General features: G+C 38.3%; 1 protein-coding gene across 2 annotated transcripts in view; it reads right to left on the reverse strand.

Moving 5' to 3' along the window:
- LOC127421986 (mitogen-activated protein kinase-binding protein 1-like) overlaps nt 1-27,914 on the reverse strand; it is a 48,025-nt gene that overhangs the window by 1,924 nt on the left and 18,187 nt on the right. The window contains exons 10-29 of one of the 2 annotated variants that reach the window (XM_051665276.1): nt 27,767-27,907; nt 27,301-27,464; nt 27,127-27,218; nt 20,369-20,494; nt 20,205-20,275; nt 18,673-18,794; nt 17,268-17,343; nt 17,043-17,154; nt 16,901-16,964; nt 16,467-16,589; nt 15,002-15,138; nt 11,754-11,815; nt 11,390-11,659; nt 11,156-11,310; nt 10,821-10,942; nt 10,539-10,664; nt 7,255-7,366; nt 6,959-7,058; nt 3,943-4,012; nt 1,570-2,337 (exon numbers count right to left, since the gene is read on the reverse strand). In XM_051665276.1, coding sequence (XP_051521236.1) covers nt 1,570-2,337; nt 3,943-4,012; nt 6,959-7,058; nt 7,255-7,366; nt 10,539-10,664; nt 10,821-10,942; nt 11,156-11,310; nt 11,390-11,659; nt 11,754-11,815; nt 15,002-15,138; nt 16,467-16,589; nt 16,901-16,964; nt 17,043-17,154; nt 17,268-17,343; nt 18,673-18,794; nt 20,205-20,275; nt 20,369-20,494; nt 27,127-27,218; nt 27,301-27,464; nt 27,767-27,907 — 3,013 coding nt within the window. Of the gene's footprint in view, nt 1-1,569; nt 2,338-3,942; nt 4,013-6,958; nt 7,059-7,254; nt 7,367-10,538; nt 10,665-10,769; nt 10,943-11,155; nt 11,311-11,389; nt 11,660-11,753; nt 11,816-15,001; nt 15,139-16,466; nt 16,590-16,900; nt 16,965-17,042; nt 17,155-17,267; nt 17,344-18,672; nt 18,795-20,204; nt 20,276-20,368; nt 20,495-27,126; nt 27,219-27,300; nt 27,465-27,766; nt 27,908-27,914 lie in introns of both variants that reach the window. The other variant, XM_051665275.1, reaches the window with a different exon arrangement.

Consider the following 27,914-nt stretch of genomic DNA (forward strand, 5'->3'; position numbering starts at 1 on the left):
CCGGAAACAGAACACAGTCCAATGGCTATCAGAATCATAATGGCGCCACCCAGTGTTTGGTCAGGAAAAATGTGTATATGCCTGTATTAATCTGAATTTTGGGGTATGTTAGCACCTTATGTAGAATATCTATTTACATTGGCGCATGCCCAAGCAGTTCTGGGTGCTTCATGAAACAGGCTGTTAAGAACACTAAAACGGATGAAACATGGAGCAAGGATGAGATTTCTAACAAAACATTAAAAAAAATTCATAGAAAAATATGGGGAATGTGCTAATTACATGCTTACAGGAATATTCCAAAAGCTGTTGAGTACGTAAACCTCTTTTGGAATAAAGGCTTAAACAGAATATGGAAATATGGGAATATTCCAATAGCTGTTAAGTACATAAACCTCTTTTGGAATAAAGGCTTAACCAGAATAAGTAAATATGCTGATTACATGCATAAAGGAATATTCCAATAGCTGTTGAGTATGTAAACCTCTTTCAGAATAAAGGCTTAAGCAGATTATGAATATATGGGAATATTCCAATAGCAGTTGAGTAAGCAAGCCTCTTTTGGAATAAAGGCTTTACCAGAATATGGAAATATTTCAAAACCTGTTGAGTTTGTAAACCTCTTTCGGAATAAAGGCTTAACCAGAATATGGATATATGGGAATATTCCAATAGCTGTTGAGTATGTAAACCTCTTTTAGAATAAAGGCTTAACTGGAATAAGGAAATATGCTGATAACATGCATACAGGAATATTTCAATAGCTGTGAAGTATGTAAACCTCTTTCAGAATAAAGGCATAACCAGAATATAGAATCGGAAAACTGTATGCAAACATGGTCAACGACTTCTTTGAGGATGAAATCTTAGGTTGTCATATTAAAATTTGTAAATGCACATTCAAATGCAAAAACAGAACCGTGTGCATGAGTCAAGAAAATCTAGGTGGTGCACGGTCAAGCCACGTGGCTGTGCTGATGACGCAATTTGCATCACATATACTGTGCGCGGAGCAATCAGCAACGCGGACACGCCAAGTATACTTTGGCCTTAAGTGCCTCACAACATAAACAATGCATTTTAAAACGCTGGGTCACAAAAGGAGTTACATTTAAAAAAATGTTCTGTCCCAATTTGTTGCACTCCATCTAACGTCCTGATTGAACAGCATCTATTGTAGCACTGGGCTCAGATACATGCCATTACTGCGGTGAGGCCGAATACCACTACTATCTGGGAATATTACTACTGTACATATAACTGTAATGAATGAAAAACACTGTGGTACCGCTAGTATTTTGAAACTTGAGTAGCTTCTTTGCAATAAACCATATAGCACAGTGCTGTTTAGGTTATATTTATTCGTTGCACACTCTTGTGGACTTAAAAGACAATGTTCATTTAAAAAACTGGTGATCACTGGTGCCTTGAAACATTTTTCCCTTAACGGAAATAATGTTTTTGTAATATTTAAGTGAAAACTTTGAATTTAGTTTCTCAGCCCTATTGACAACCCTAATGAAATCACTGCTATTTAAAATGCATTTTACTGCACAGGATACACAGTACCTGTATCCTCTTGTGTGGAGTCCGTTTCTGTAGATTTCTCTCTGTCCAGAGTTACAGAGTTGGTCATTGCAGTCTGACTCAAGGATGGTGCAATTTCACACAGCCCTGAAAACTGGTTGCCTTCTGTGGTATGACTGGTTTCTGACACCGCTGGGTTCCCGGCAAACATTTCACACCCTGAAGAGAATCTGCTTGTAGTCTTAGGAGTCAAACTCTGCTCAATAGTACTGATCTGCTTCCGACACTCTTTACCCAGTGATCGCATTTCTGTGGGCGTCACCATGGCCTGACGACTGGGCGACTTGGCATGTTCAATTTTTCTAAGGTGACTCTTGAGTGACGCAGGTGATAGGCTGGCACGATCTGGGCCAACAAGGTCTAATCGAAGGGCTGCCCTGGCGCTGTGGTTACTCAGGGCAGGAAAGGAGAGAGCTTGGATTGGATGGGGCTGTCCCAAAGAAAGAACTGTAGATGAAGCAGGGGGCATGTTCTCTTTACATGATTCTACACTAGGATCCAGAGACGAGACTGGGGCATTTTGATGAATCTCTTTCACAAGAAGGGTCTCCTCCGGTGCGCACACATTCAAATTGTCAATAGAGTTGCTTCGTGACAACTTGGCACGTGAGCTGGCAGTAGGACCCATGTAGCTTTGGCGGGAACGTCCAACAGATGAGTCACTTGAGTTGCTGGCTGATTTGGTGGTGAGAGTGCTTGTAGTGCTGACAGCATTATGGGCTTTAGACTGAAGCGTCTTGTTTGTGATTTCTGAAAATAACAAACATAGCATAAGCTTCAAAAGGAATTTTATGAGTTAAATAGAGGTTAAAGGGATAGTCCACACCAAAAAAAAAAAAAATTCCAAACACATTTGACTTTCTTTCTTGGAACACAAAAGGAGATGATGGCTAACATCTACTTATGTGTCCCATGAAAGAAAGTCAGTTAAATGAGTTTTAAAATGAGAGTGAATAAATGACAATTTTTACTTCTGTCAACCATCCCTTTAAGCTCTGTCAACAGCATTGGTGGTATAAATGCGGATTACCACAGAAAATTGATGTTACAATAACGCACTAACATTGGAAGTAAACTGGGCCAGCATTCCAGAGGCTTTAAAAGCAGAAATATAAAGCTTGTATTTTTGTTAAAGCACTTCAAGTAATTACTCCGAAGAAATATGTTCATTATTTGAGCTGTAAAGTTGTTAAAACTGTCCTTTTTGAGGAGGAAATGATAATGATTGTTGTTCAGCCCCTAATCAGCACTTGTGGCATAATGTTGATTACCACAAAAATGAATTTCGACTCATTTCTCCTTTTCTTGGGCACTTGCAATGGGAGTGAATTGGGGCAAATTTATGGAGGGCTTAAAAAGGCAGAAATGTGAAGCTTACAACATTATAAAAGCACTTTAAAGTTGTTCAAATCGTTGTTTTTGCGGCAAACTTATGTTCTACGTTATGTCGTCATGGTAACAAAGTTGTAAAATTGGAAATAACTTTACACAGAAAAGGTTAGCAAGCGATTTAATCACTAATGTTTATGGATTGGCCCCATTCACTTCCATTGTAAGTGCCTCACTGTAACTTCGATTTTTGATCTACAAAAGGAGGGATAAGTCAACAACATTATGCCACAAATGCTGTCGATTGAGCTTAAATTGCACTGAACCTAGAATATTCCTTTAAAATAAAATCAAAATGATTTCTGGTGGTCATCGACATTAAGCCACAAATGCTGTTGACAGGGCTTGTACTGAACTCTGAACATTCCTCTAATACAAGAAAAAAAAATTACACATTGATTTAATTTGGCCTCAACTGCAAAGGACAGCCCAGAAAGAGAAACTGCTAGGTTTACAGAGTAAAATAGAGAGTTAAACAGGTATGAGAACACAGAGAATCCAAGTGAAAAATGTGAAATCACTTTGACTTGGTGGCTGTGTGACCCCAGACAGTAAAACCCACCCAACAAACTCTCACAGACCTCCCAAAGCGTTTTTCCAGCGTAACATAGTTAAGCTGCGGCAAGATTTCCGACCAGACAATGAGGAACGTTTCTTGTTAACTGGAGGACGAGATTTCAGCAAGTTATATATGAAACGACTAAAAAGATTTCCAGTCTACTACTACTACCTGAAAATCACTAAATAAAAAATAAATAAATAAATAAAATTGTGCTGTCGTTATGGCTACATTATTGTCAAGTTTAGCATTATACAGTTGTAGTAAGTACATGTTTAATAAAAACATGACAATATTGTCCATCTTCCAGCTAGAAAATATGAGAAAAATAGGCTGTGAGCCATAAAAAAAATAAAAAATAAATAAAAACAAAATGTTTGGGGGACAAAATAAATAACTGCACCTACCACTCTTCTCGCTCTCCTCCTTAATGCTCCCATTTGTGCTGCTGTTATCTGGAAGAAGCTTGGATTTATCCTGATAAGCAAGAAGATAGGAGAAATAATTGAAGTCTTAGTCAACAATAAAATAAAAATTTACCTTATTTGATTCCTTAAATGTATCTAGGGCTGTATGTATAGTTTAGAGTAAAAAACAAAAAGTGTTGAGAGCAAAATTTTAGTCTACAGTATGTCAAAATCATAAGAATGATGCCATTTGGCTCTTATTCTTAGAATTCAGAATGAGTGTTATGCATGTCACAGTTCCTAAACCTAGTTAAGAATAGATGACAGAGTTATGAGACCACACACTCTCAGAAAGAATGTGTTGGGACTCATACGATAGTGGAATTTGGGCAAATGTGATTCACAGTTGAGCAAACAAGTAAAACCATTCTACGAAACTGAAAATAAATAAATAAAACATCTTTCATGGTTATTAAAGTGCCAAAAAAGTACGTGAATCCTTTGGAATTATGTTCTTTTATGTATAAATCTGTCTTAAAGGTGCAGTATGTAAGACTCAGAAACCCTTGTTATTAATGACACTTGTGGCCATTAAGTGAACTGCAGTAAGCTGCCTGTTGCTCGTTCACACACTCCACAGGGACGCGAGCGAGCATCGACCAAAACAATGACGTAGCGTACAAAGAGGCTGAACGTGATTCACCGGCATCATGTTGACAGATGAGGTAGCATAATTAAAATTACACAGTTATGATTGTTTTACTACAAACTTTGAGACTGCATATTATATTTGAATCTCCAGTGCTGGAACAGGGCTAAAACAAAGTGTGGATATAGGTCTGACTATGCCAGACTGTACTTTGAAGTAATCACTTTTCTTTGCATGATACATTGACTGCATTTATACAATAGCCTATGTCGGCGTTAGTTAGCTAGCCAGCTTTATCAACAGCTGTTACCTAAATTTGGTGGATAATGACAGTAGCTGTTTATAAAATAGACTGTACATTATAAATATGTTGACACAATTCAGTATTGATGTGATTCCATCACAGCTGTCATTTTGATATAATCGATGCGCTATTGTTTTTTAATAATAGAATGAATATATTTTCTGTATAACCAAGTTACGTTACACTAATGAATGGAGCTTTTTGCATTATCTTGAACATTAACTAGCATTCATTTCATGTATTATTGTAGTTTACCTTGCTGAATAATTACAGATTAACATTGACATTAACCTGACTTTTAGTATAAAGAGAAGATCGTTGAAATTATTTGAAAGTTACGAAGCAAGGTAGCTTGCAATTCGTCAGCGTTAGCAGGCAAGATCAAGTTAGCTAAAATTACACAGATCAGTCCTTATGACACTATATTTCACATGCTTTGCAGTTTTGTAAGTTTACCTGTCCAATAAGAAGAACGCCAATTCAGGGTCGCTTTTGATCCCCAAAACCGGTTTTGATCCCCAAAACCGAACGAAGGTCCCTCCAGGAATCAAATGCCCTGCTGATGTTCACTCTAGTTTTCGCTCGACCACGATCACGTTCCCGCTTAGCCAGACGGGATTCAGCAGATAAATGTTTTTTTTTTTTTTTTTTTTTTTGGCTTACTCTGAGTTTGTGTAGGAGTCGGTGTTGTGCTGGGAGCCGACCGTTTGCTGGATTCCATCTCTAAGATAACGTTACCTAGTGTTGCAGACTGTCTGTTGACGCTGTTGAATAGCGGAAGAGAAGCTACTGTCTGAGGCAAGGCTCTCGGGAGCGCGCAAAAACGTCACATCCTTTGGATTTTCCTGGCAAAAGCGACCTGCTCCCTTCGCATGAAAATCAGTCTACAGGCTTTAATAGGCAACCTAGGAAGTCTGGGAAGGGCTTTTAAGTTGCGTTACAAGCCGTTCACACATTGGTAAAAAAAAGGCGAATATTACATGCACAATGTTACATATTGCACATTTAAAATCTGGTTTGATCTTCATCCGAGTTACAATAATGAACAAACACAATCTGTTTTAACTAGTAACACAGAAATTATTGCATTCTTGTACATATTTAATACATACCCCTAGGCTAATGATGTCAACGAAAGCTAATTAGACTCAATAGTTGGCAAACCTGGCATCCAATTAATGAAACTAGATTGGAGGTGTGGTTTTGAGCTACTTTGACTTATAAAAAGCACTCAAACATTGAGTTTGCTATTCACAAGAACCATCTGCTGATGTGGACCATGCCTCGCAAAATAGAGATCTCAGAAGACCTACGATCAAGAATTGTTGCTTTGCATAAAGCTGGAAAGGGTTACAAATTTATCTCAAAGTGCTTAGATATTCATCTGTCCACAGTTTGACAAATTGTCTAAAAATGGAGACGATTTAGTACTGTGGCTACTTTCCCTAGAAGTGGCCATCCAGCCAAGATGGCTCAAAGGGCACACAACAGAATGCTCAATGAGGTAAAAAAGGTCTTAGAGGACAATGTCAGGGTGGCTTGGTGCCAGCTGAAGATCAGTGGAAGTGATGCAGCAGGACAATGGCCCTAAACATCTGAGTAATTCCACAGAATGGCTTCAAAAAAAGAAAATCCACCTTTTGGAGTGGCCCATTCAAAGCCCAGACCTTAACCCAACAGAGATGCTATGGAATGACTTTAAGAGGGCCGTTCACACCAGACATCCTAAGAATATGGCTGAGCTGAAGCATTTCTGTAAAGAAAAATGGTCCAAAATTCCTTCTGAACATTGTGTAGGTCTAAGTCGCAGCCACCAGAAACGCTTGATTGAGGTTATTGCTGCCAAAAGAGGATCGACCAGTTATTAAATCCAAGAGTTTGCTTTCTTTTTCCACAGCACTGTGAATGTTTATGTTTGTGTGTAGCTTAAGCGCATTGTTTGTCTATATTTGTGACCGATGAAAATTAGATCACATTTTATGACCTATTAATGAAGAAAACCAGCTAATTTCAATGGGTTCACATACTTTTTCTTGCCACTGTATACATTGTATGCATCATACCATCCTGCTGTCCAGCATTTGACTGTTATCACTGGACTCATCTGGTATACTGGGTAGGCAGGCTGCAGGCCGGCAAACACTGCTACCAGTCCCTGTAGTGCTGAAACAGCAGATACAAATGTAATCACAATTTAGTCTACACTACATCTTACTTCAGTACTTCATTACACAGCAATCATTCCTTTTCTTTAGATTTCACAAAGGCAAAGAAGGAGCTTAGGAGATGTCAGGCAAACAGAAATCTATCAAAACATATTTCATCAGCCTGTATGGGACAGACACTGATGTTGACTCACCGGAAACGGCTCTGAAAGCGCGAGAGGAAACGTGTGGAGATACTGAGACGTGGATTGAGGAAGTTACTCTCTGTATTGGGCTGCAGACTGCTGAGGTCAGTGTTGAACTTTTCTACAAAAGAGTTAACAAAGAAGATTGGATTAATCTAATATGAAATAACAATGAGTAACAATGATTTCCCAATTTTAACACCGTGTTAGTAGCTGCAATCATATACTAAAAGCCCTATAACATATTTAAGGATAATACTCATATCCTAAGCATAATGACATTTGTTAAAGCCCTTAAAGCAATATTTCACCCAAAAATGAAAATTCTCTATCATTATTCATGTTGTTTCAAGCCTATAAGCCTCAAAACAATCTTAACTACAGATAGGAAAAGAGTATTACAGAAGCTTCCTAACTTGCCAAAAATCTTTAAGAAGTGTAATAACTTAAGATAACCCCACTAGCGTCCTATCTGAAAACTTATTTGAAAGCCAGCGATTACAGTCACATTACAATACTATGTGTCAAAACTATAGCACTAGATTTTCCCTGGCTGAAATATTTTGTGAGAACTTTTCCTGTGCATATAAGTATGCAAAATCCACACAATTATTAGTGAATAAGACCCAATGGGCCTCGTTCATGAAACACGAGCAGGAAGAATTGTTGTGTAAATCGTTTTTGTGTAAAACAACTCTGCTTACTTCCAGCAGAAGTTCTTGATATAGGTTTGCGTTTGATTTTCTCGAAAAAAGAAAAAGAAAAAAATAATGACCTCTAACGTGACTGGCTGGACTTTTTATTTTATATATGCTGTTTTATTAGATTTCATAATTTAGTATAGGCATCGGTAAATCGCGTTCAGTTGATGTGGTCAGTGGTAAAACCTCAAATGAACATATCGTGGGCAGGTGCATAAACAAATCAACGGAGAAAAAAAAGCCTGCATGCTGTATTAAATCTGTAATATCTTACAACATTTCGGTCAAAGACCTTCAGGTATTCTATTAATTTCTTTGAAGATTGTTACTGTTGTGAGGGAAGTATATCACTGTTCTGTCTTAGATTTATTCAAGAAGTTTCTCCAATGACTCTGGCGATGCGCTCAACTGAACCAGAGAAGGTGGACATCCTCCTGTGATCTGTCGGTATGAACTGAACATTTTTTACACTAAAGCTTCATGTCAAACTATTTTTATTGACCTCTTGGAGTAATTCACAAAAGAACCTCTGATGACAGCAAATGACTGTAAGTTCCTCTCTTTCTTTTTAGATGCGAGTGTTTCCTATTCTCATTTACTTGCAAGTCTGACGCCTTCCTTATATGGCTTTTTCATGGGCGTGGATTATAATAATCGTGAATGAACATGTACGCGCGTTCTATTTCCGAATGTTTGGAATTCACTTACATACACATGTTGTACTAACAAATCTGGGGAATACGAAGCGTCGTGAATCGTGTGGAAAGTTTATGGGAATCTCCATTTTACGCGGAAATTACTCCCAATTCTTTTGAATATTTACGAAATTTTCATGAATGAGGCCCATTGCGTGTAATTATTTGTGTGTAATTATTATTATAAAAGCCCCTGGACATAGGCAGTTCTCTGTAACAGTGCTCTTTAAGGGCCTTTCACACAGGGCGCATTCTTAATTCGACTGCAATATTTTCACATTTTTAAAAAATGCAAACATGCAAAGGCTACTGGTCTTTGACCATTACAACTCATCTCGCACCAAGATTTTAAGACAGCATCATGTTGAAAAGTTAAACTGCTATTGCGTTGTGCTCTGTTCAGCCGATTTCAGAATAACACACAAAAAATATCCCTACTGCTTGGTAAACATGGTTTATTCTCCACTGGAAAATTTTCGGCCAATGCCGAAGCAAATTTAATTATATATTGCATTCGGCACTTTATACACACTAAATATGCTTCTCAAATGAAATGCACATTTGCATGGCACGGGGAATCAAAGAACCACTCTCGCAAATTATCTGCTTTGCTCTAACCTACTGTAAATCTTGAGCATGCACGTCAACCAGGCTCACTCGATATTGCGATGCAGAACACAAAACGTATGCGACCCATTTGAATTATATGGAGAAATTTCTATTTTAAAAGCACTATAGAGGAAGTCAAACCTTTCAAACAGCCCAGACATTATAAAGAGCCATGAAAGAGAGACAATACTGTACCAAAAGTACGCCAAAATAAAGATTTTTCAAATTGCACCTCATCACCCTAACTAAATGTATCACGATTTTACAGTAGTAACAGTAACTGTGGTATTTTAAAAATATGAAATAGATTGTGGCAGTTGTAGTTAAAGATTCAAAATGTGTTACTATTTTTTCATAAATAGTATATAGTATATATTAAGGCTGGGAAATTTAACTGTAGAATTTACTACAGTTCATTTCTGATAAATAGTTGACACGTAAAAAAAATTAACACAATTAATGCAGTTTCCGTAATTAATGCAGTAATTGAAGTAATGCAGTTTTATTTGTTTGTTTCACTTTTTGAAACTTCACTAATGATTTTCCCCACTTCCTGTGGCTAAAATTGGCATATATACATTTCCAGGAGGTACACACTCAACTGATGAAAGGATAACAATATCTGCTATGGAGGAAAAAAACATTTTCACTTACTTAAGTGGTCTACTCATGGGTACAGTCGGAATATTATAACTTGTACTATAGAAATAGGTGTTAAATTAAATTATGTTTAGTTTGATTTCACAGTTCAGTGTCGAATTCAAAAGGGTCCTGACGCTTAGATAATATAATACATAATACAGTATAATAACTCGTATCCAATGGAAACATGAAATTAAATTAAGTAATTTTGTTATATATTGACTAATTCTAATTATGCAATAAATGACCGTCACAAGCTCAAAGTATATGTCAACCACCAAAGACCCCCCCCCCCAAGAAAAAACATGGTAGATATCATTGAAATAAGTGTCATAAGAAAATCACCCCTGTCTCTGTAGCAGCCCTAGACCCTGAAAACATGAGTGAGCAAATAAATGGCAATCATGGCCAGGTCTAAAGGGGGAGCTAGGAGGTGCCCCACTGGATTTTCCTTGTGCCCCCACCAGAAACCTCTGACACCCCCCTACTGGGGGTACAACCACTTGCCCACCCTAAAGATCAAAATGCACCCCCAAAGATCACATTTTAGTCCTGGCGACAATTTTCATTTTTGGGTGAAATATTCCTTTACAACATAGTATAATATCTCGGACCAGTAAGTGATGAAATTACAAACATCTTATACCATTACTGGCCACACCCAGAGTATCAAAGTGTTGGCGAAGCAGAGTTCCAGATTCTTCTTCATCCTCTTCCTCTTCAACTCCTGAGCTTCCTGTCGAACTCACCTGACTCAGGGAGTCCGTGTCCTCTACAGAAACAACCATAAACCAAAAGGTGGACTTTTAAAACAACTCCAACTCTTCTAGGTATAAGGCACTTCTGGCATGTTATACTACCTTAAAATATTTCTTACTTTCATACTTCTGACTATAGCACCTCAAACTCCGTGTGTAATGTAACTCACGGTCATGAGGCTGGTCGCTATGGGAGGCTTGGCTTTCGGCTGAACAACCACTATCTGGGCTTAGCTCCTCTTCATCAGGGTCGCCAGCTGCCTCCTCACACAGAGCTTTAACATCAAACTCTCTGGAGGAAGAAAAACACTGGACTTTTCAGACCGTAAAAAATGGCTTAGACTTCATATTTAATCTAGTTCAAACTGGACTTTGAACCCTGAGTAAACTAGACAAAGTATTCAAGGAATATTGCAAGGCTGTTTTCACACTTATAAATGCACCAATTTCCTAAATGGAAAATGAACCAAGCCAAATATTCACTTGGTTGTTCTAAGATGTTTACCCTTCTCCAGTGGACAGGGCAGTACTGTTTGCTGGGTACAAAATGTAGCCAGTCTTCTCTGGTGAGCTGAGTTCTGGACCGAAGTTCTCCTCTCCCTCTGGCAGCTGCAGAAAATCTGCTCCTTGGAGCGAAGAGCTAAACCCATCTCTGGAGACCTACAGCAAGCAGATAAAGACTTTCAGATTAGGACAGTATTATTGTATATAGGCCTACATGCATTTATGTAAAACTTACACCACAAATCTTATTCTCCTCCAGATCATCATCATCAACGTCTTCATCCAGCAGACTGTCCAAACTCTGCGGGTGGAAGCAAGAGTCTTCTTCAAACTCTTCCTCACCCATGGCTCTGCAGGGGGTGTGAGAGAGGGGCAGCTGCATGCTCTTCATCTCCAGGACAGCACGGACAGCTAGCGGGTCTGACTGCACCGCCCAGCGTCCCTGCGGCTGGTACTGAGCTCTGCCACTTAAACCCCCACCATCATCATTTTCACCTCCTCCACCCTGTAACATCCAGTAGATCCATCCATTATATGTGGAAGGTTTGGCAGATACACATACGGTCAACTGTATGATGATATTCACTAAAGACACGTACCAGTCTGCGGACCCACATAGGCATTTTGCCATTGGTTTGGAGCACCACAGCATCCAGAGAGGCTAAAACATAATTCAATGCATAACAAGTCAAGGTGTATTCTAGATATTGATCTTTTGTATACCCAACTTAAAGATGCACTCAGTACTTTTTTCCGTCATTAAAAATGTTTTACTCCTTATGAATTAAAAATGTGAAATCTATGTATAAAATCATGTGCACTCACATGAGATGAAGACGCCATTCATCTCCGAAACCTTATAAAAGCTTCTTTATTCCATATAGAAAGGGTCCCCTCATGCCATGTTGACATCACATGACCAATCAAATAGTACTCGCTTGATCTCAGTTACCACCCTTTTATTGGATACTTTCACTCTTTGGTTAAATTAATCATGGCTGACAATATATAGATAACGTCTACAATGGCATCTGTATCACCACGTCTACACCTGACGTGTCTGTTGACACAACATGACGTGACGCAACTGCTTGAGGCTGTCTACACTGAAAGCATTGAAGTGAACATTCTAAAACGAAGCACAGACACTACAGACTAATCAGCTCTGAACTCGAGTAATAAAGTGGCTAGAGTAGCTCTGCAGTGCATCAGCAAAAGAATGGGGTATCCGTTCACTTTCAGCTCTACGCAGCGCGCTGCAGCGAACGCTTGTGGTGTAGACAGCATCATTGATTAGAATGGGAAGGATATGCTTTTGCTACATGCGTCCGGTGTAGACAGAATGTAACTGAAAACGACTGATTTTGAATGATGCAGCATCCACACCACTAGGTGTCAGTGTAAGTCCAAGACAACAAACAAAAAAAAGTTACTGAGTGCACCTTTAAATATATTTCCATATCCTTTGACCAAAAATGTTTGAAATGGAAAATATGGCCCAGTTTACACATTTTCCATCCAAAGATTGCTATCCTTGTTCTCAACTTTGGGAACTGCGATGTTAGGCACTATGTTGTTATCAGCCACCATTCACTTTATTCTTTTTTTTAATGGCTTAGAACAGATTTTTATGAAGGTTGTTATGGAATCAAAATGGTAAAAAAACTTCCGGAACCAAAATGGCTGAAAAAGTGGGTGGGCACTGTTGCGCTCTAGTGACTGAGGCTGTCATTCTGCCTGAAATCATCTTTTGTGCTCCATGGAATAAAGAAAGTAATTTGAGTTTGAAACGATATGAGGTTGAGTAATTGATGATAGAATTTTCATTTATGGGCGAATTATCGATTTAAGACTGCTCGAAGGGGTGTAACGGTTCACTCATCTCATGATTCGGTTCACGATTCTTTAAACTAAGCCTGAATCAAGAAAAGTTAAGATTGAAAGTTTTATTATTACTACTTTATAGTCATATGCAAAACAGTTTGTTTCCTTAAAAAAATGTAGCTAAAAGTACAGCTCTTAAAGTGCTAAATAATCGACCAGTGCTGAACTAGGACTAAAAACAGCCTAGAACAGGGTGATGGTGACACCAAATGGAATTATTAGCTAATAATTCTGCTTATTATTACTGCCACAGGAGCTGCTGACACAATTCTACTCGGAATCAAATCAGACAGAAGGAAACTACAACTGACAGTCAGGACTGCTGAGAGGATTATTGGTGCCCCTCTACCCACCCTCCAAGACCTGCACGTCTCCAGAGTGAGGAAACTCTGGACCCCACACACCCTGCCCACTCCCTCTTTGAACTGTTGCCCTCTGGCCGGCGCTACAGAGCACTGAGCGCCAGGACATCCAGGCACAAGAACAGTTTTTACCCTCAGGCCATTTTCCACATGAACAATTAAACTGTATTCAGGACTCCCCCATAGTGCAATAATGTAAATTCATATCTCATGTACATATGTATATTCGCATATTTAATTCAATAACTGTACATACACCTAACATGCACACATTACCACTTGCACATACGCCATTCTGTTATATGTCCTATTATTTTTGTCTATCTGTACTCTTACCTTGTTATATTTATTGTGTCTCACTGTAATGTTCTGTGTGCACTTGTTTCTCATATCAGCAAAAAAAATTCCTTGTGTACATGAGAACACTCGCCAATAAAGCTCATTCTGATTCTGATTATTGAAAATACAGAATCATGTTAGATACATATGCTGCTCAGTGCTTAAACACTGTCACTGATTACTAACATTTAAAATATTTTAAATTAAAATAGTATTTTCTCTAATTACATCTAAATATTCTTTTCAAAAACAGACATGACATTAGGATTATATTCCCCCATAGCATTATTATACATAATATTCAGCATTATACACCAACAATCATACCTCGGTCCAAACCACTGAGATCACATTTTTCCCCATTCTGATGGTTGATGTGAACATTAACTGAAGCTCCTGACCCTTATCTGCATGATTTTATGCACTACACTTCTGCCACATGATTGGCTGATTAGATAATCGCATGGATGATTGTTGGTGCCAGATGGGCTGGTTTGAGTATTTCTGTAACTGCTGATCTCCTGGGATTTTCACACACAACAGTCTCTAGAATTTACTCCAAATGGTGCCGAAAACAAAAAACATTGTGAGCAGCAGTTCTGCGGATGGAAACGCCTTGTTGGTGAGAGAGGTCAACAGAGAGTGGCCAGACTGGTCCGAACTGACAAAGTCTACGTTAACTCAGATAACCGCTCTGTACAACTGTGGGGAGAAGAATATAATCTCAGAATGTTATTCTGAGATGCGGGTCTGTTTTGCTGGCATGAGGGAGACCTACACAATATTAGGCAGGTGGTTTTAATGTTGTGGCTGATCGGTGTATATAGTAGATTAATATGGCACTCTCATTAATCCTCTGTAAACTTTAATTTTCTCTCGTGCTATCAGAGCAGATCATTCTTGCGCTTCAAACGGACATTCAATCCCTCGCACTGAAAAGGCGCATCTCTCTCCCGCTCCTGGTTTCACTTTCAGCCGAACTCATTGTACAACACCTGTGGCTGCTAATGTGCAACTGTATTTTAGAGCTACTTGTGTCCAATGAAGCGATTTCCATGTGTATGCCCGAATTACGTAGGCGTAGGACATTTCGCGTATTGAATAAACAGACGCTAAAATAATTGTAAACTTTTTTTTTTAAAACCTCCCCATCTCCATGATGCACATAGTCACATTTTTGAACTGCGATGCATCATGCCACGATAAACCGTTACACCCCTAACTGCTCAAAAACATGCATCAGACACTGTCTATCCACACACCATCAGTGGAGTTGGGTCTGTCTGGAGTTCTGCTGTCCTCTCCAACATCTTCAGTATTGTCGACAGGTATCAGGATGTCCTCCTCTTCCTCCAAGTGAGGCAGCACACTACAGGGCACAGCAATGTACGTCTCTCTCCTGAACACAGATGCAGCCCACAAGTATAAGACCAACCTTCATGAATGCACAGACATGTTAAACACTTATAGACTCAAGTCATTTTCACACAATGGATTCCCTCCTTACAAAAAACCTAAACTTGCCACAAAAGTTTACCGCTTGTTATTTTCACATGCAAATGAGCTTGTGATTCACCGCAAATGTTTGCATCATTAGTGGTGTACCTCCGGCAAACGTTTGGAAACAACGGACAATTTGCCGCAAATTTACCACAAAGCTCATTTGCATATGAAAATCATCAGTGGCTAATCTGTGGCAAATTTGACATGGATTGCTGACTTTTGTAAGGGCGGGCATGGCGCTATTCATACCGGGTCCCACAAATCATCCGTTGACAATCCAAAGGTTCTTTTTATGGATAGCAGTCCGATTTTTGTTTTCTTCAGACTGCAATGAAAACTGACTGATCAAATTACCCCAACCCCACCCACCCCCCCCCCCCAGAGTCGCTGCTGTGGCACAATCGAGCACATTGGTGGCACTAATCAACTGGCAAACACATCTGCTGTGCTCTTTTACTCGTCTCACGCACAAGAAACTCTGAATTCAATACAAACATAAAATAATTAAATAAAGAAAAGACCATAAGGCTGTGTCTTCTTTTATATTATTATTTTTTGTTATGTATCATATTTTATGATATACCTGTTTTACTTAATGTACAACATCCCAAGTGTATTTATATTTCTGTACTGATTTTATCGAGGCATAAATATAAAAAAAAAAAAAGAGAGAGAGATGCTGGGTTCGGAAGTATGTTTGGAATATACTCGTAGCAATATGCATGCATAAAAATAAAGACAGAAGACACAGGGGGCAAAAGCATGTCTGGGGAAGTGTGGTGGAGAATGATGATAAAATCAAGTAAAAACAATATATAAAAAAATACAAGAAAGATGTAATGTAAAGAGAAATTAAAATTAGGAAAAGAGCCGTGTCCGTTTGAAATCATGTGGGAATACAGTAAACTGAATTTTCTGAAAGCACAACTAGACCTGCCTGTGAAATTCTATATGCTCAACGGATGCCTTTGTCAGAGTGTGGTGCAGAAAAAGTGTACATTTTCTCAACATTTGATTGCATGAAAAACATTGTGTTTTTCTCTCTACATTTTTCTTCCGTAGAAGGTTCGCAGCATTCAGTTGCAGTGTAAGCTCTTGTGTGTAGGTGTCCTGTGACTGCCTTAACAATGAACCCACTCACTGAATCCAAGTCTGCATCAACACCTCTAGTGTGACAGCAACATAAGAGGAGAACAGATTTTACAAGGGTTCAAACGACAGTACCTTACAGCTTGCTGTTTGCTGGGGGCCCTTTGAACCCTCAGACCCGCTCTCTGCTTCCTCTCTGCCAGCCTCTTCCTCATGGAGTTGGTCATCTGAGAGTCCAGCCGCCACACAAACACACAGCTGAACACATATACAAACAACATTTTAAGAAAGCATGTCAATGTCAACATATGTGTAGCCTCTGCTATTAAAATTTCCTATTAAAAGAATGTAATGCTATCTACCTCTTTTTGCCTGATTATTTTTTTCTTTTAAGCCTATTCCCTTTTTTATTTACCTAATTTTTATGAAGTTTAATGTGACTCCTCGGTGCCTCTGTATTTTTCACATTTTTGTGAGAAGCCAAAGACAAATTTTCACAGTAGTAGAAAATAAATTATTATGTTATCCGTGTAGTATGCATGTCCAAAATATTTAACAAACAGATGTACCTGTCACCAGATACAGTGATTAGATGCCTGCAGTCCTGGCTGAACTTCATACCTGTAACAATTTCTAATGGGGAGAAAAAAGTTAAAGTTTGTTGAAAATTAAGGGGGAAAATAAACAGTACACAAGATACAAGAATTTTACCTGAATGTCCAAATAAGGTGGCCACACATTCTCCTGACTCATAGTCGAAGATACAGATATTTTTGTCTGAACAGCTGGTGGCCAGAAATATCCCAGAGGGATCCAACTGGACCTGAGAGAAGACAGACAACAACACAAACGTGTGAACTGGAAAGGCTTTTAAATGCAGATCTGCTAGTCAGAATGTACATCCTCCAAACATCATACACACACTCTTATACACACCTTGAGTAGTGTACCGTCATCATTGAGGGAGCCCTTGAAACATTTCTTCATCTTGCCACTTCTCACATTGTACACTCTGAAAATGCAAAACAGTCTTTAACAGTGTTCAGGCACGTAATACTGTGAAATATAGGTAGACCGATATATTGGTTTTACCGATTAATCTGTCCCGATAGTTCAATTATGGAACAATCGGTTATCTGCAAAAATCTATGCCGATAGTTGTTTTTATTCCTCCATGTTCTCCTGTGGTCAGCGCTTGAGGATTCTACAGTTAGAACGGCTTGGTTCTACTTTATAACAGCAGCCACTAGAGGTAAAATAAAAATAATCACTGAACAAAGCACATTGCGACTAGACCATTGCAACGGTGCAAAGTCTCCACCATTCCAAAATAAGAGTCCCCGGTGTATTTTGGGCTTGTTTATAGTTAAAAGTCCTGCGTTACACACCAAATCTTCATTTTTTTTTTTTCGGTCATTATTGGGATTTTAGTTGCACAGCAAACTGCCTTTGAGATTTCATTCATTTTGGACTCTTGTAGCATCTATGTTTTTGCCCGTCATAGTAATGAAAGACTGAGGACTCACAACGGCCATGCGCAACGTCTTATCTAGTTTTCGTGAGAGTGCTCATTCTAAACGCAATTTTCCTGCCAGCGCAAAGCGTAAATGGCATGGGTGGGAATGTTTGTACTTTAGGTGCGTGTATGCGCACAAACTCTGGGTGTTTTGTATGTTAATGAAGTGATGCAAAGTGCAATCTGCTAATTTCCTGCGAAATAGGTCATTGCGCTAAGACATTTCAGAAGCAAATCTGTTTTCATGGCCATGCACATTGACTATGCGTGTATGACTTAATGCATAGCACTGCGCTCAGCACTAGCACTCTTAAAATAAGGCCCAGAACCTTTTTTTTAACATTCTAGAAAACGAAAAAAAATTAATAATAATAATCGGCCTATTGATCTGTTATTGGCCCTTTCCACCATCTTAGTTATCGGTATCAGCATAAACCACTATCGGTCGACCTCTACTATGAAGAACAATACTCTTGTCATACTTCATAAATGCCCAGTTACTAGGGCTGTCAACTGATTAATAAGTTTAACAAGGTAAAAGGTTATCTGCATTATTTTATTTTTAATTGTTGGTAAATGTACACATGCAGACTGGTATGGTTTTCATCCATTGAAAATGTGTAAAATGTAACAATTCTCGGATGAAGCCACATATCTCTAGTATTTAACCATTTAGGGCTTTAAATATGAAGATTCCAAAAGGAGCGTTTGTTTTGAACCAGAATCTAAAAGCTATTAATATATCTTGAATACTTCCAAAGTTAGGCACTTCAACTTCAGAAAAGCAACATAAATGTGTACAGTACATCTTACACAAAGCCTTACCTAATGTTTCGGTCCTGGCATGCAATTGCAGTGTGCGTGCGTGTGGCGTCCAGGTCCATATCATATAGAGTCGTCTTCTCTACTATATGATGGGATCGTGAGAAGTTCAAACCCTCAGAGGTCTTTTAGAAGAGAAACACAACAAACAACAGAAAGAAAGTGTTAAGCTGATATTGAAGGCTAATTAATGGAAAACAAGAGCTAAGGTTGATTCAGGGCTGGGTGACATTGTATGCCAACCACAACACGAGAATGACAGATATACAGCATATATATATACACATGCGGCCAAAAGTTTGGAATAATGTACAGATTTTGCTGTTTTGGAAGTAAATTGGTACTTTAATTTACCAAAGTGGCATTCAACTGATCACAAAGTATAGTCAGGACATTACTGATGTAAAAAACAGCACCATTACTATTTGAAAAAAGTCATTTTTGATCAAATCTAGACAGGCCCCATTTCCAGCAGCCATCACTCCAACACCTTATCCTTGAGTAATCATGCTAAATTGCTAATTTAGTACTAGAAAATCACTTGCCATGATTTTAAACACAACTGAAAGCTACTTGGTTTGTTAAATGAAGCTTAACATTGTCTTTGTGTTTGTTTTTGAGTTGCCACAGTATGTAACGGACTAACATGTTTTAAGGTCAATATTAGGTAAAAATGGTGAAAAAGAAACAGTTTTCTCCAGAAACTCGTCAGTCAATCATTGTTGAGGAATGAAGGCTATGCAATGCTTGAAACTGCCATTAAACTGAAGATTTCATACAAAGGTGTACACTACAGTCTTCAAAGACAAAGGACAACTGGCTCTAACAAGGACAGAAAGAGATGTGGAAGGCCAGATGTACAACTAAACAAGAGGATAAGTACATCAGAGACTCTAGTTTGAGAAATAGACACCTCTCATGTCCTCAGCTGACACCTTCATTGAATTCTACCCACTCAACACCAGTTTCATGTACAACAGTAAAGAGAAGACTCAGGGGTGCAGGCCTTATGGGAAGAATTGCAAAGAAAAAGCCACTTTTGAAACAGAAAAACAAAAGGAAAAGGTTAGAATGGGCAAAGAGAAACAGACATTGGACAACAGATAATTGGAAAAGAGTGTTATGGATCTTAACCCCACTGAACTTTTGTAGGATCAGCTAGACTGTAAGGTGTGTAAGAAGTGCCCGACAAGACAGCCACATCTACGGCAAGTGCTACAGGAAGTGTGGGGTGAAATGTCACCTGAGTATCTGGACAAACTGACAGCTAGAATGCCAAGGATCTGCAAAGCTGTCATTGCTGCACATGGACGATTTTTTTGTTGAGAACTCTTTGAAGAAGTTTAAGAAGTTATGATTTTTTTTTCATATAGTAATTTTTCACGTTATTAATGTCCTGACTATACATTGTGATCAGTTGAATGCCACTTTGGTGAATAAAAGTACCAATTTCTTTCCATTAGGGCAAAATCTGTACATTATTCCAAACTTTTGGCCACCAGTGTTTATATTTTTTATCTGTTTGCTATCCTCACCTTCTCTGCAGATCGAAAGTAGATGCTCTTGTCAGCACCACAGCTGACCATACAAACCTCTGAACTCAGTCCTACAAAAATACATATTATGCATGTGACATGTTATATTCTGATCAGCAGCAATCTTACTTGTGTGATATTGCTTAATTATTCCATTAACTCACCTGTGAACTTGATAGCTGTGATGGAGGCTGAATGGTCGTAAACTGTCTGTACCAAGTTGTAGTTCCTCTCCATGTCAAAGATGTGAATGAGTCGATCACGACTCGCTGAAGCTAAGAGATGCAAACCTAACAGAAAAACACATTTATCTAAACTGTAAAAGTCAGATTTCATTAAACCATTCGAAGATGTATAACTGCATGGTTAAATTGCAGGAAAGAGGAGAATCTTACAAAAACTTTCAAGAAACCTTTCATAGCAAGTCATAGCAGGTGTTCCAGATAATTTCTGTTGATTTGTTTGTTGTATTTAAAGCTTTAAGTGTTGGGGGGCCTGGATAGCTCAGTGGTAAAAGACGCTGGCTACCACCCCTGGAGTTCGCTAGTTCGAATCCCAGGGTATGCTGAGTGACTCCAGCCAGGTCTCCTAAGCAACCAAATTGGCCTGGTTGCTAGGGTGTGTAGAGTCACATGGGGTAACCTCCTCGTGGTCGCTATAATGTGGTTCGTTCTCGGTGGGGCGCGTGGTGAGTTGAGCGCGGATGCCGCGGTGGATGGCGTGAAGCCTCCACATGCACTATGTCTCCATGGCAACACGCTCAACAAGCCACGTGATAAGATGCGCGGGTTGATGGTCTCAGACACGGAGGCAACTGGGATTCATCTTCCGCCACCCGGACTGAGGCAGATCACTACGCCACCACGAGGACTTAAAAGCGCACTGGGAATTGGGCATTCCAAATTGGGTGAAAAAGGGAAAAATAATAAATGGGGGAAAAAAGAAAAAAAAAAAGCTTTAAGTGTTTAAGCTTAAAGTAACCATTTTAGGGGGCCCGAGTAGCTCAGCGAGTATTGACGCTGACTACCACCCCTGGAGTTGCGAGTTCAAATCCAGTGTGTGCCAAGTGTCTCCAGCCAGGCCTCCTAAGCAACCAAATTGGCCCAGTTGCTAGGGAGGGTAGAGTCATATGGGGTAACCTCCTCGTGGTCGTGATTAAGTGGTTCTCGTTTCATCAAAAATTACAAACTCGGGCAACACGGCATGTATATCTAACACCCAAATGACAAAAGCCAAATCATGCTGTTCATGTGTTACACTTGCTATAGTTTAGTTCCACGTTACTTCTTCATCGAACAGCAATGTCAAATGTAAACCAAGTCGATCACTGACACATCAGCACCACCTTGAGTAAGAAATAGCATGTATAATATGTATGTGTACACACTTATGGAATCCTGATAATTCACCATCGTCACACAGAAAATCAACATGATATAATACAGCGTTCGTACAGATGCTTCAAAGTTAAATTCAAGGACTTTCAAGGGCTTCAAGCACATTTTAATTTGTTTTCAAGGACTATGCTCGAGATGTCATTAAAACAAATTCTTTAATTGTTAATTTGAAATAAAAATATTACAAGTACAACATACACTACATGGCCAAAAGTTTGTGGACACCCCCTTCTAATTAACGAATTTGGTTACTCCATTAAATCCATTAAAGAAAAATCTTAATGTTTCTTTATGTAATGGCTTGGGCTTTGTGTGCTTCAAAATTTGTGGCAACTGTTTGGGGATAGTCCTTTTCTGTTCCAGCATGACAATGCCCCTGTGAACAAAGTGAGGTCCATAAAGAAATGGTTTACTGTGTCTGGCGTGGAAGAAATTGACTGGCCTGCACAAAGCCCAGACCTGAACCCCACTGATCACTTTTGAGGTGAACTGGAACAGCAACTGTAAGTCAGGCCCCATCGACCAACATCAGTTCCTGACCTCACTGATAGCCTTGTGTCTGAATGAGAGCAAATCTCTGCAGCCATGTTACTACATACAGTATAGTAGAAAGCCTTCCCAAAAGAGTGGAATCTGTTATTACAGCAAAGGGGGAAATTGATATGTAAGGTTTTGAAATCAAATGTTCATCAAGCACATATGGTGTCCACAAATTTTGGCCATATAGTGTATCTCAATGTGCATCTTTAACTACATATTCTCACAGTGACAATTCTTGGTTCATTCATGACGAAATTGATGTGCAATTGTAGTGTGCTCCCTTAAAACGCACTTCGCTTTTTCAACAAAAGTGAATAACTGGGCCCGTAACCAGCAGTCCATATGACTCATGTGCTATGTTCCATGTCTTTTAAATTCACACAACAGATTTATGTGAGGAACTGACCGAAATTGCAAACGAGTCATTCTCAAATTTTGACGTTCCAACTTACAAAATATTTAAATTTTCCGTTCAGTTTAGTTTTTGCCCATAAACGCTGGGTAAACATTTTGTAACATTAATTTTTATTCATAAAAGGACAACTTGACTGTTGTTCTTTTCTTTTATTATTTAATTTTGTTTAAAAAATGAAGCAAGTTAACACTAAGTTAACACTGAGGATTAAATGGGTTAAATAAGGTTTTAAAATTGTTAACACCGATGCCATGAAATCAAGGGACAAACATTCTTTTTAAATCATTTAAATGATTAAAAAATAAGTTTAATAATTAGTTTTGCTTTTTTGCACACTTGTTCGGCCTTGCACTAATGCTTGTATTAAAAATAAGTACAACATAAACACATAAATAAATGTCATAAATGTGGTGTACCAGATGAAGGGGACAAGGAACAACAGACAACTTCAAATATATTTTCAGAAAATGTGCAAAACAGGGTCAAGCCATTTCATGAGATTAAAGGTTAGGTTATAGAATGATACTTTTTAATATATATATATATGTATTTAAAAAAAAATGTTTTTTATTTTTTGCTATTTGAAGGCTTTTTCATGACTAAAAAAAAAAGTCAAGGGACATGTTTGTCAGCATATTTTGATACTGACCCAAATGTCAGAAATAACCTATTTTGTGAGACACAAAGCTTTTTTTTTTTACACAAGGAGGTGCCAGACGGCTCACAAAACTGAATCCTCCACTGATCTGCATTCAAATCTCAGAACGTTTTACATCTCATCTAATTTTTTCACTCTGGATAGTAATTTGTAATTAAAACTGACAGTTGTAAGGATTCATACTTATTTAATCTGCCACAGCAGTATCTATAAAATATATATTTTAAATCCTCCAGTAACAATTGATTGTGATTGGCCCATTCTGAACAGTGCTGCCAAAAGTAACAGCTGCCACGTGACAGCGCTGCTTCAGCAGTGGTCTGGACCTCTGCCCATATAGTTAAAAAGAACCGACTCAGAGTCATTTGTTCATCAATTTGACTCTACTGGTCATGTTTCTTGCTGCACATGCAACTGAACAACGTGTCTCGAAACACTGTCACAGTGCGTTAGTCCGGTGTTTCGTCTGAACAATATGTTTTTGAACCGTTAACGGAACCGACGGTCATGAAAATCATCTGGTATTTCTTTAAGTGTTTCTGTATAAGAAGCATAGAGCACAAAGAGAGAAGTATGCAAAAACATATTCAAAAAAATACTTTATTCTCCATGATTCATGACACGAGCCGTGTGTGAAAGCAAGAAGTGGGAACAGGGGGATCTATTGTTTGGCTGTTGCAGCGGGGGGCGTGTCGTCGTGTTTTTCCAAAAATATATCACTACATTTATTTAAATTAAATTTAAATTATTTAAGCAACGTATTTAACGATTTTCTATCTCTTGGTAAAAATGGCTATTTTCAAGGGTTTTCCAGGACATACATTTGAAAAAGCCAAATTCAAGTACTTCAAGCACCTTGTACGAACCCTGATAGTAGGCATTTGTATGAATATAATATTCATTTGTCTTGTAATAAACAAAAAAGTATATCCTGTAATAGTAAACTAATATAGATATGATATGAAATTATCATAAAAACATAATTTATGGAAGAAGAAGAAAAAAAAAGCAAGACAACAAATATCAGGTCTTAAATAACCCTATACACTTTTGGTAATAAAAATATACATATATCTTTTGCAATGATTATTATTTATTTATTTTTTTTGGAAAACTACAAAAGCTCACCATTCACACATACTGTGAAATAATTGCAAAAAATTGGTCTCTTTTTTCAGAGAACCCCCCCCCCCCCCCCCCCCCCAAATAATAAAAAAAGACTTCAATTATTCATATACTATTTTATGAGTTTATAATCTTATGATAAACAGGAAAAAAAAATAAAAAAAATAAAAAAAACCTTTGTAAACATGTAATTCTGGTCTAAGTCTAGTTTTATTCCAACAGGTGTCAGAAAGCACTAGAAAAAAAATTCTCTATCACATTCCATCACAATATACAGATATGAAATGTACTGTAGGTGGCACTCTTAACGCATTTTAGCCCTCACAGATGTGCTCGTCCATAGACATTCAGTCTAATTTCCAGTTCAAGCAGCACCCTTGTTGTTTCATTTAATATCTTAGCCTCTGAGTAGACTAGAAGCTCATTAGAAAGCGGAGATCCTCCCCTTTGCGATGATATAAAACATTTTATCATCAATAGTTGAAAACATATTTTCGGATGATTTGCTTAGCATGCTTTTCCTTCTGGATGAAATATTTTGTTCTAGACATCTGATAGCGAGCTCACAGACAAGTAAACAATGGCTCAACTTCCTAAGGTAAAAGCTTAAATTTTTTAGATATTTGGGGTATTTACAGCAGCAGTTATCGGAGCATAAAAGAGATGTTTGTATTTGATGAATTACAGAAATCATATTTCACTGTGTGATTCTTTTGAAAATCATTTGAACTGTGGTATTAGGGCAACAAAATTCCTGAGAGTGAGAGCTTTCATTTGACATATGACTTGTCTATTTAGGTGCTATGTGAAGGACTTTTATTTTTTATATATATATATATATATATATATATATATATATATATATATATATATATATATATATATTCTAATTTTCAGCCTTATTTTGTTATTTTAAGTAACACACATGCAGAGGTGATCTATGAAAAGCTCAGATTCTAAGCTTTCCAATGATACCTCATATGCCTGATTTATGCATACGGAGACTTTAGCGCCCCATAGAGATTAAGGGGTGATTTAAAAAAAAAAAACAAAAAAAAAAAAACATTAGTATAACAGGATTTTTTTTACCGTAATACAGTATAATGCGAAAACAATCTATTATTTTAACTGTTTAGTGTTTTTACATCCATGGTAGCATTTTTTATATGGCCTTTAATTTTTGCTGATTTAAACAAACTTATTGGATTACAGTAATTTTTTCATAATACAGTAAATTACTGAATGAACTAATGAGAATCTAATAATAATCATTATTGAGAACAATAGGAATTACAAAAAACTAAAGCGTCTGACTAAAGTAAAACGTCTGGATGCATTATGTGCTGAGTGACTCCGGCCAGGTCTCCTAAGCAACAAAATTGGCCCGGTTGCTAAGGAGGGTAGAGTCACATGGGGTAACCTCCTCGTGGTCACGATTAGTGGTTCTCGCTTTCAATGAGGCGCGTGGTAAGTTGCGCATGGATCGCGGAGAGAAGCATGAGCCTCCACATGCTGTGAATCTCCGCAGTGTCATGCACAACGAGCCACGTGATAAGATGCGCGGATTGACGGTCTCAGAAGCAGAGGCAACTGAGACTTGTCCTCCACCACCCAGATTGCCGTGAGTAACCACGCCACCACGAGGACCTAGAAAGTAGTGGGAATGGGGCATTCCAAAATTGGGGAGAAAAGGGGATAAAAAATAAAAAAAATAATAAAACAAAAAAAGAGAATATGGGGTGAAAATGTGCTCAGTGGTCAATAAAATAAAATAAATGAAAAAAAAAGTTTTTTTTTTTTTTGATTGGTCCCAAAATAGGCTTCATTTTTATGCAACATTGTATCTTCTTTTCATTTTGGGGTGAAATGTGACCTCAACATGTTTTTGTGAGATTCACCCCAAGAGCTTAGACTAATCTTGAAGCATTTTTCAACTTTTAATAAGCTTTGGTACTGTTAAGCACAAAGCAGCATGGATGACTAATGAAAGACAATGGCCCCGTTTCCACCTGGTATTACAATGCGTCTCAGGTGATCCAATCACATGTGGTCAGGTGAGATACATCGCGGTTTACACCTGGTCATTTAAATGAGTCTCCTGTGACCACTTGTGTTTGGATTTGGAGGGGAGGGACTCTGTTTCATGACGACATACATCAAGCAATATGTCAGTGTGTTCTGCATGATAATAAAGTGAAATAAAGTCAGAAAAGACAAAGCGCGAAAAAACTTTGTGCTGTTTCTCCTAGGTGTGGTTGAAATTTAATCGAAGCACAAACACAACATGTCAAGCAGAATTATCCGTTATTTTAGTGGATTACCTGTTTTAAAGGAGCTTCAAGTGTTCGTGCATGTCATCTGTGTTGATATCTGACACACTAAAGAAGATCCGTGAAGTTCTTTTGGTTGTGTATGTATCCGCTTTTTAATATTTTCTGATCTGACTTTTATTTCCATTTAAAGCCACTAGTAAACAGCAAAGTTTAAACTCTTGTTTTAGCGCAGCGGTTGATTGACAGGTGAGGGGTGGCGCTTCGCTGCTGACGAGATGCATACAGGACGGATTAACGTTTACACCTCAAATGTGATGCAGTCACATGCCTTTTTGACCACATTCGGTTGTGTTTTTTGTGATCCGATCACAAAACGGTTTAGACCCTGTTTAGACCTGTATTTAGGGCTGACCACATGTGATTGGATCACCCGAAACGCATCCAGGTGGAAACGGGGCCAATATTTCAGTGCAATACAAGATGTTTAAAGATACTTAAGAAATGGCATTCTTACCAGTCTCTTTAGGGGAGAACGCAAGACACAAGACCTCTGAATCATGGGCCTCGATTTTCAGCAGCTCATTCATAAACTGCAAACCGAAGATTCTGAAGAACAGACTTGATTTAGCACTTGAGCATTTCTTCAACTGTGTGCATTTCTGCTTCAATTGCGTTAAAAGTTTCTCACCTCAGGTTTCCACTGCGGTCGCCAGCAGCCAGATGTTGCCCATCTGGGCTGATGCCCAACACCCTGATCCCAGACTTCCCATCCTGGCTGCAACCCTCGGCCTTCTCAGCCTCAACTTTGAGGAACTGTGTGTCTTCATCCACATACACGACCCTCACAAGGTCCTGTAACACATGCGATCATGTAAAAAACAAAAAAAAGTCATCAGACATGACTAGAATATGTATTTGCAAGCTATCTATGGGCAGTTTACAAAATGGGCATGGACATTCTTAATAAAAATGTATAATCTTTTTCGACTTCAAGATTTTAAATTAAAATATATTATTTTTTTTTATAAACTAATGTGTATTTTTAGATGATTTTAACTCAATTATTTTTTGCCCTTATTCGAGTCCTTAGCCCAAAAAACGCTAGACTGATGGTTTAAATTAGGCTAAATCTTCAGTGTAGCAGTTGTTCGTACCTGACTGTAAAGGTTGTTGCAAAGGCCGTGACTCTGCTGAGACTCACTATTCCACAGGCGAATGGTGTTATCTGAAGAACAGGTGAGGAAAGAGCCAGGAGTAAAACACGCCACTGACAAGTCTTCTAGCTCAGGGTAGGTCTGCAAA

The sequence above is a fragment of the Myxocyprinus asiaticus genome, chromosome 31 (genome assembly GCF_019703515.2).
Source record: "Myxocyprinus asiaticus isolate MX2 ecotype Aquarium Trade chromosome 31, UBuf_Myxa_2, whole genome shotgun sequence".
Classification (NCBI taxonomy): Eukaryota; Metazoa; Chordata; class Actinopteri; order Cypriniformes; family Catostomidae; genus Myxocyprinus; species Myxocyprinus asiaticus.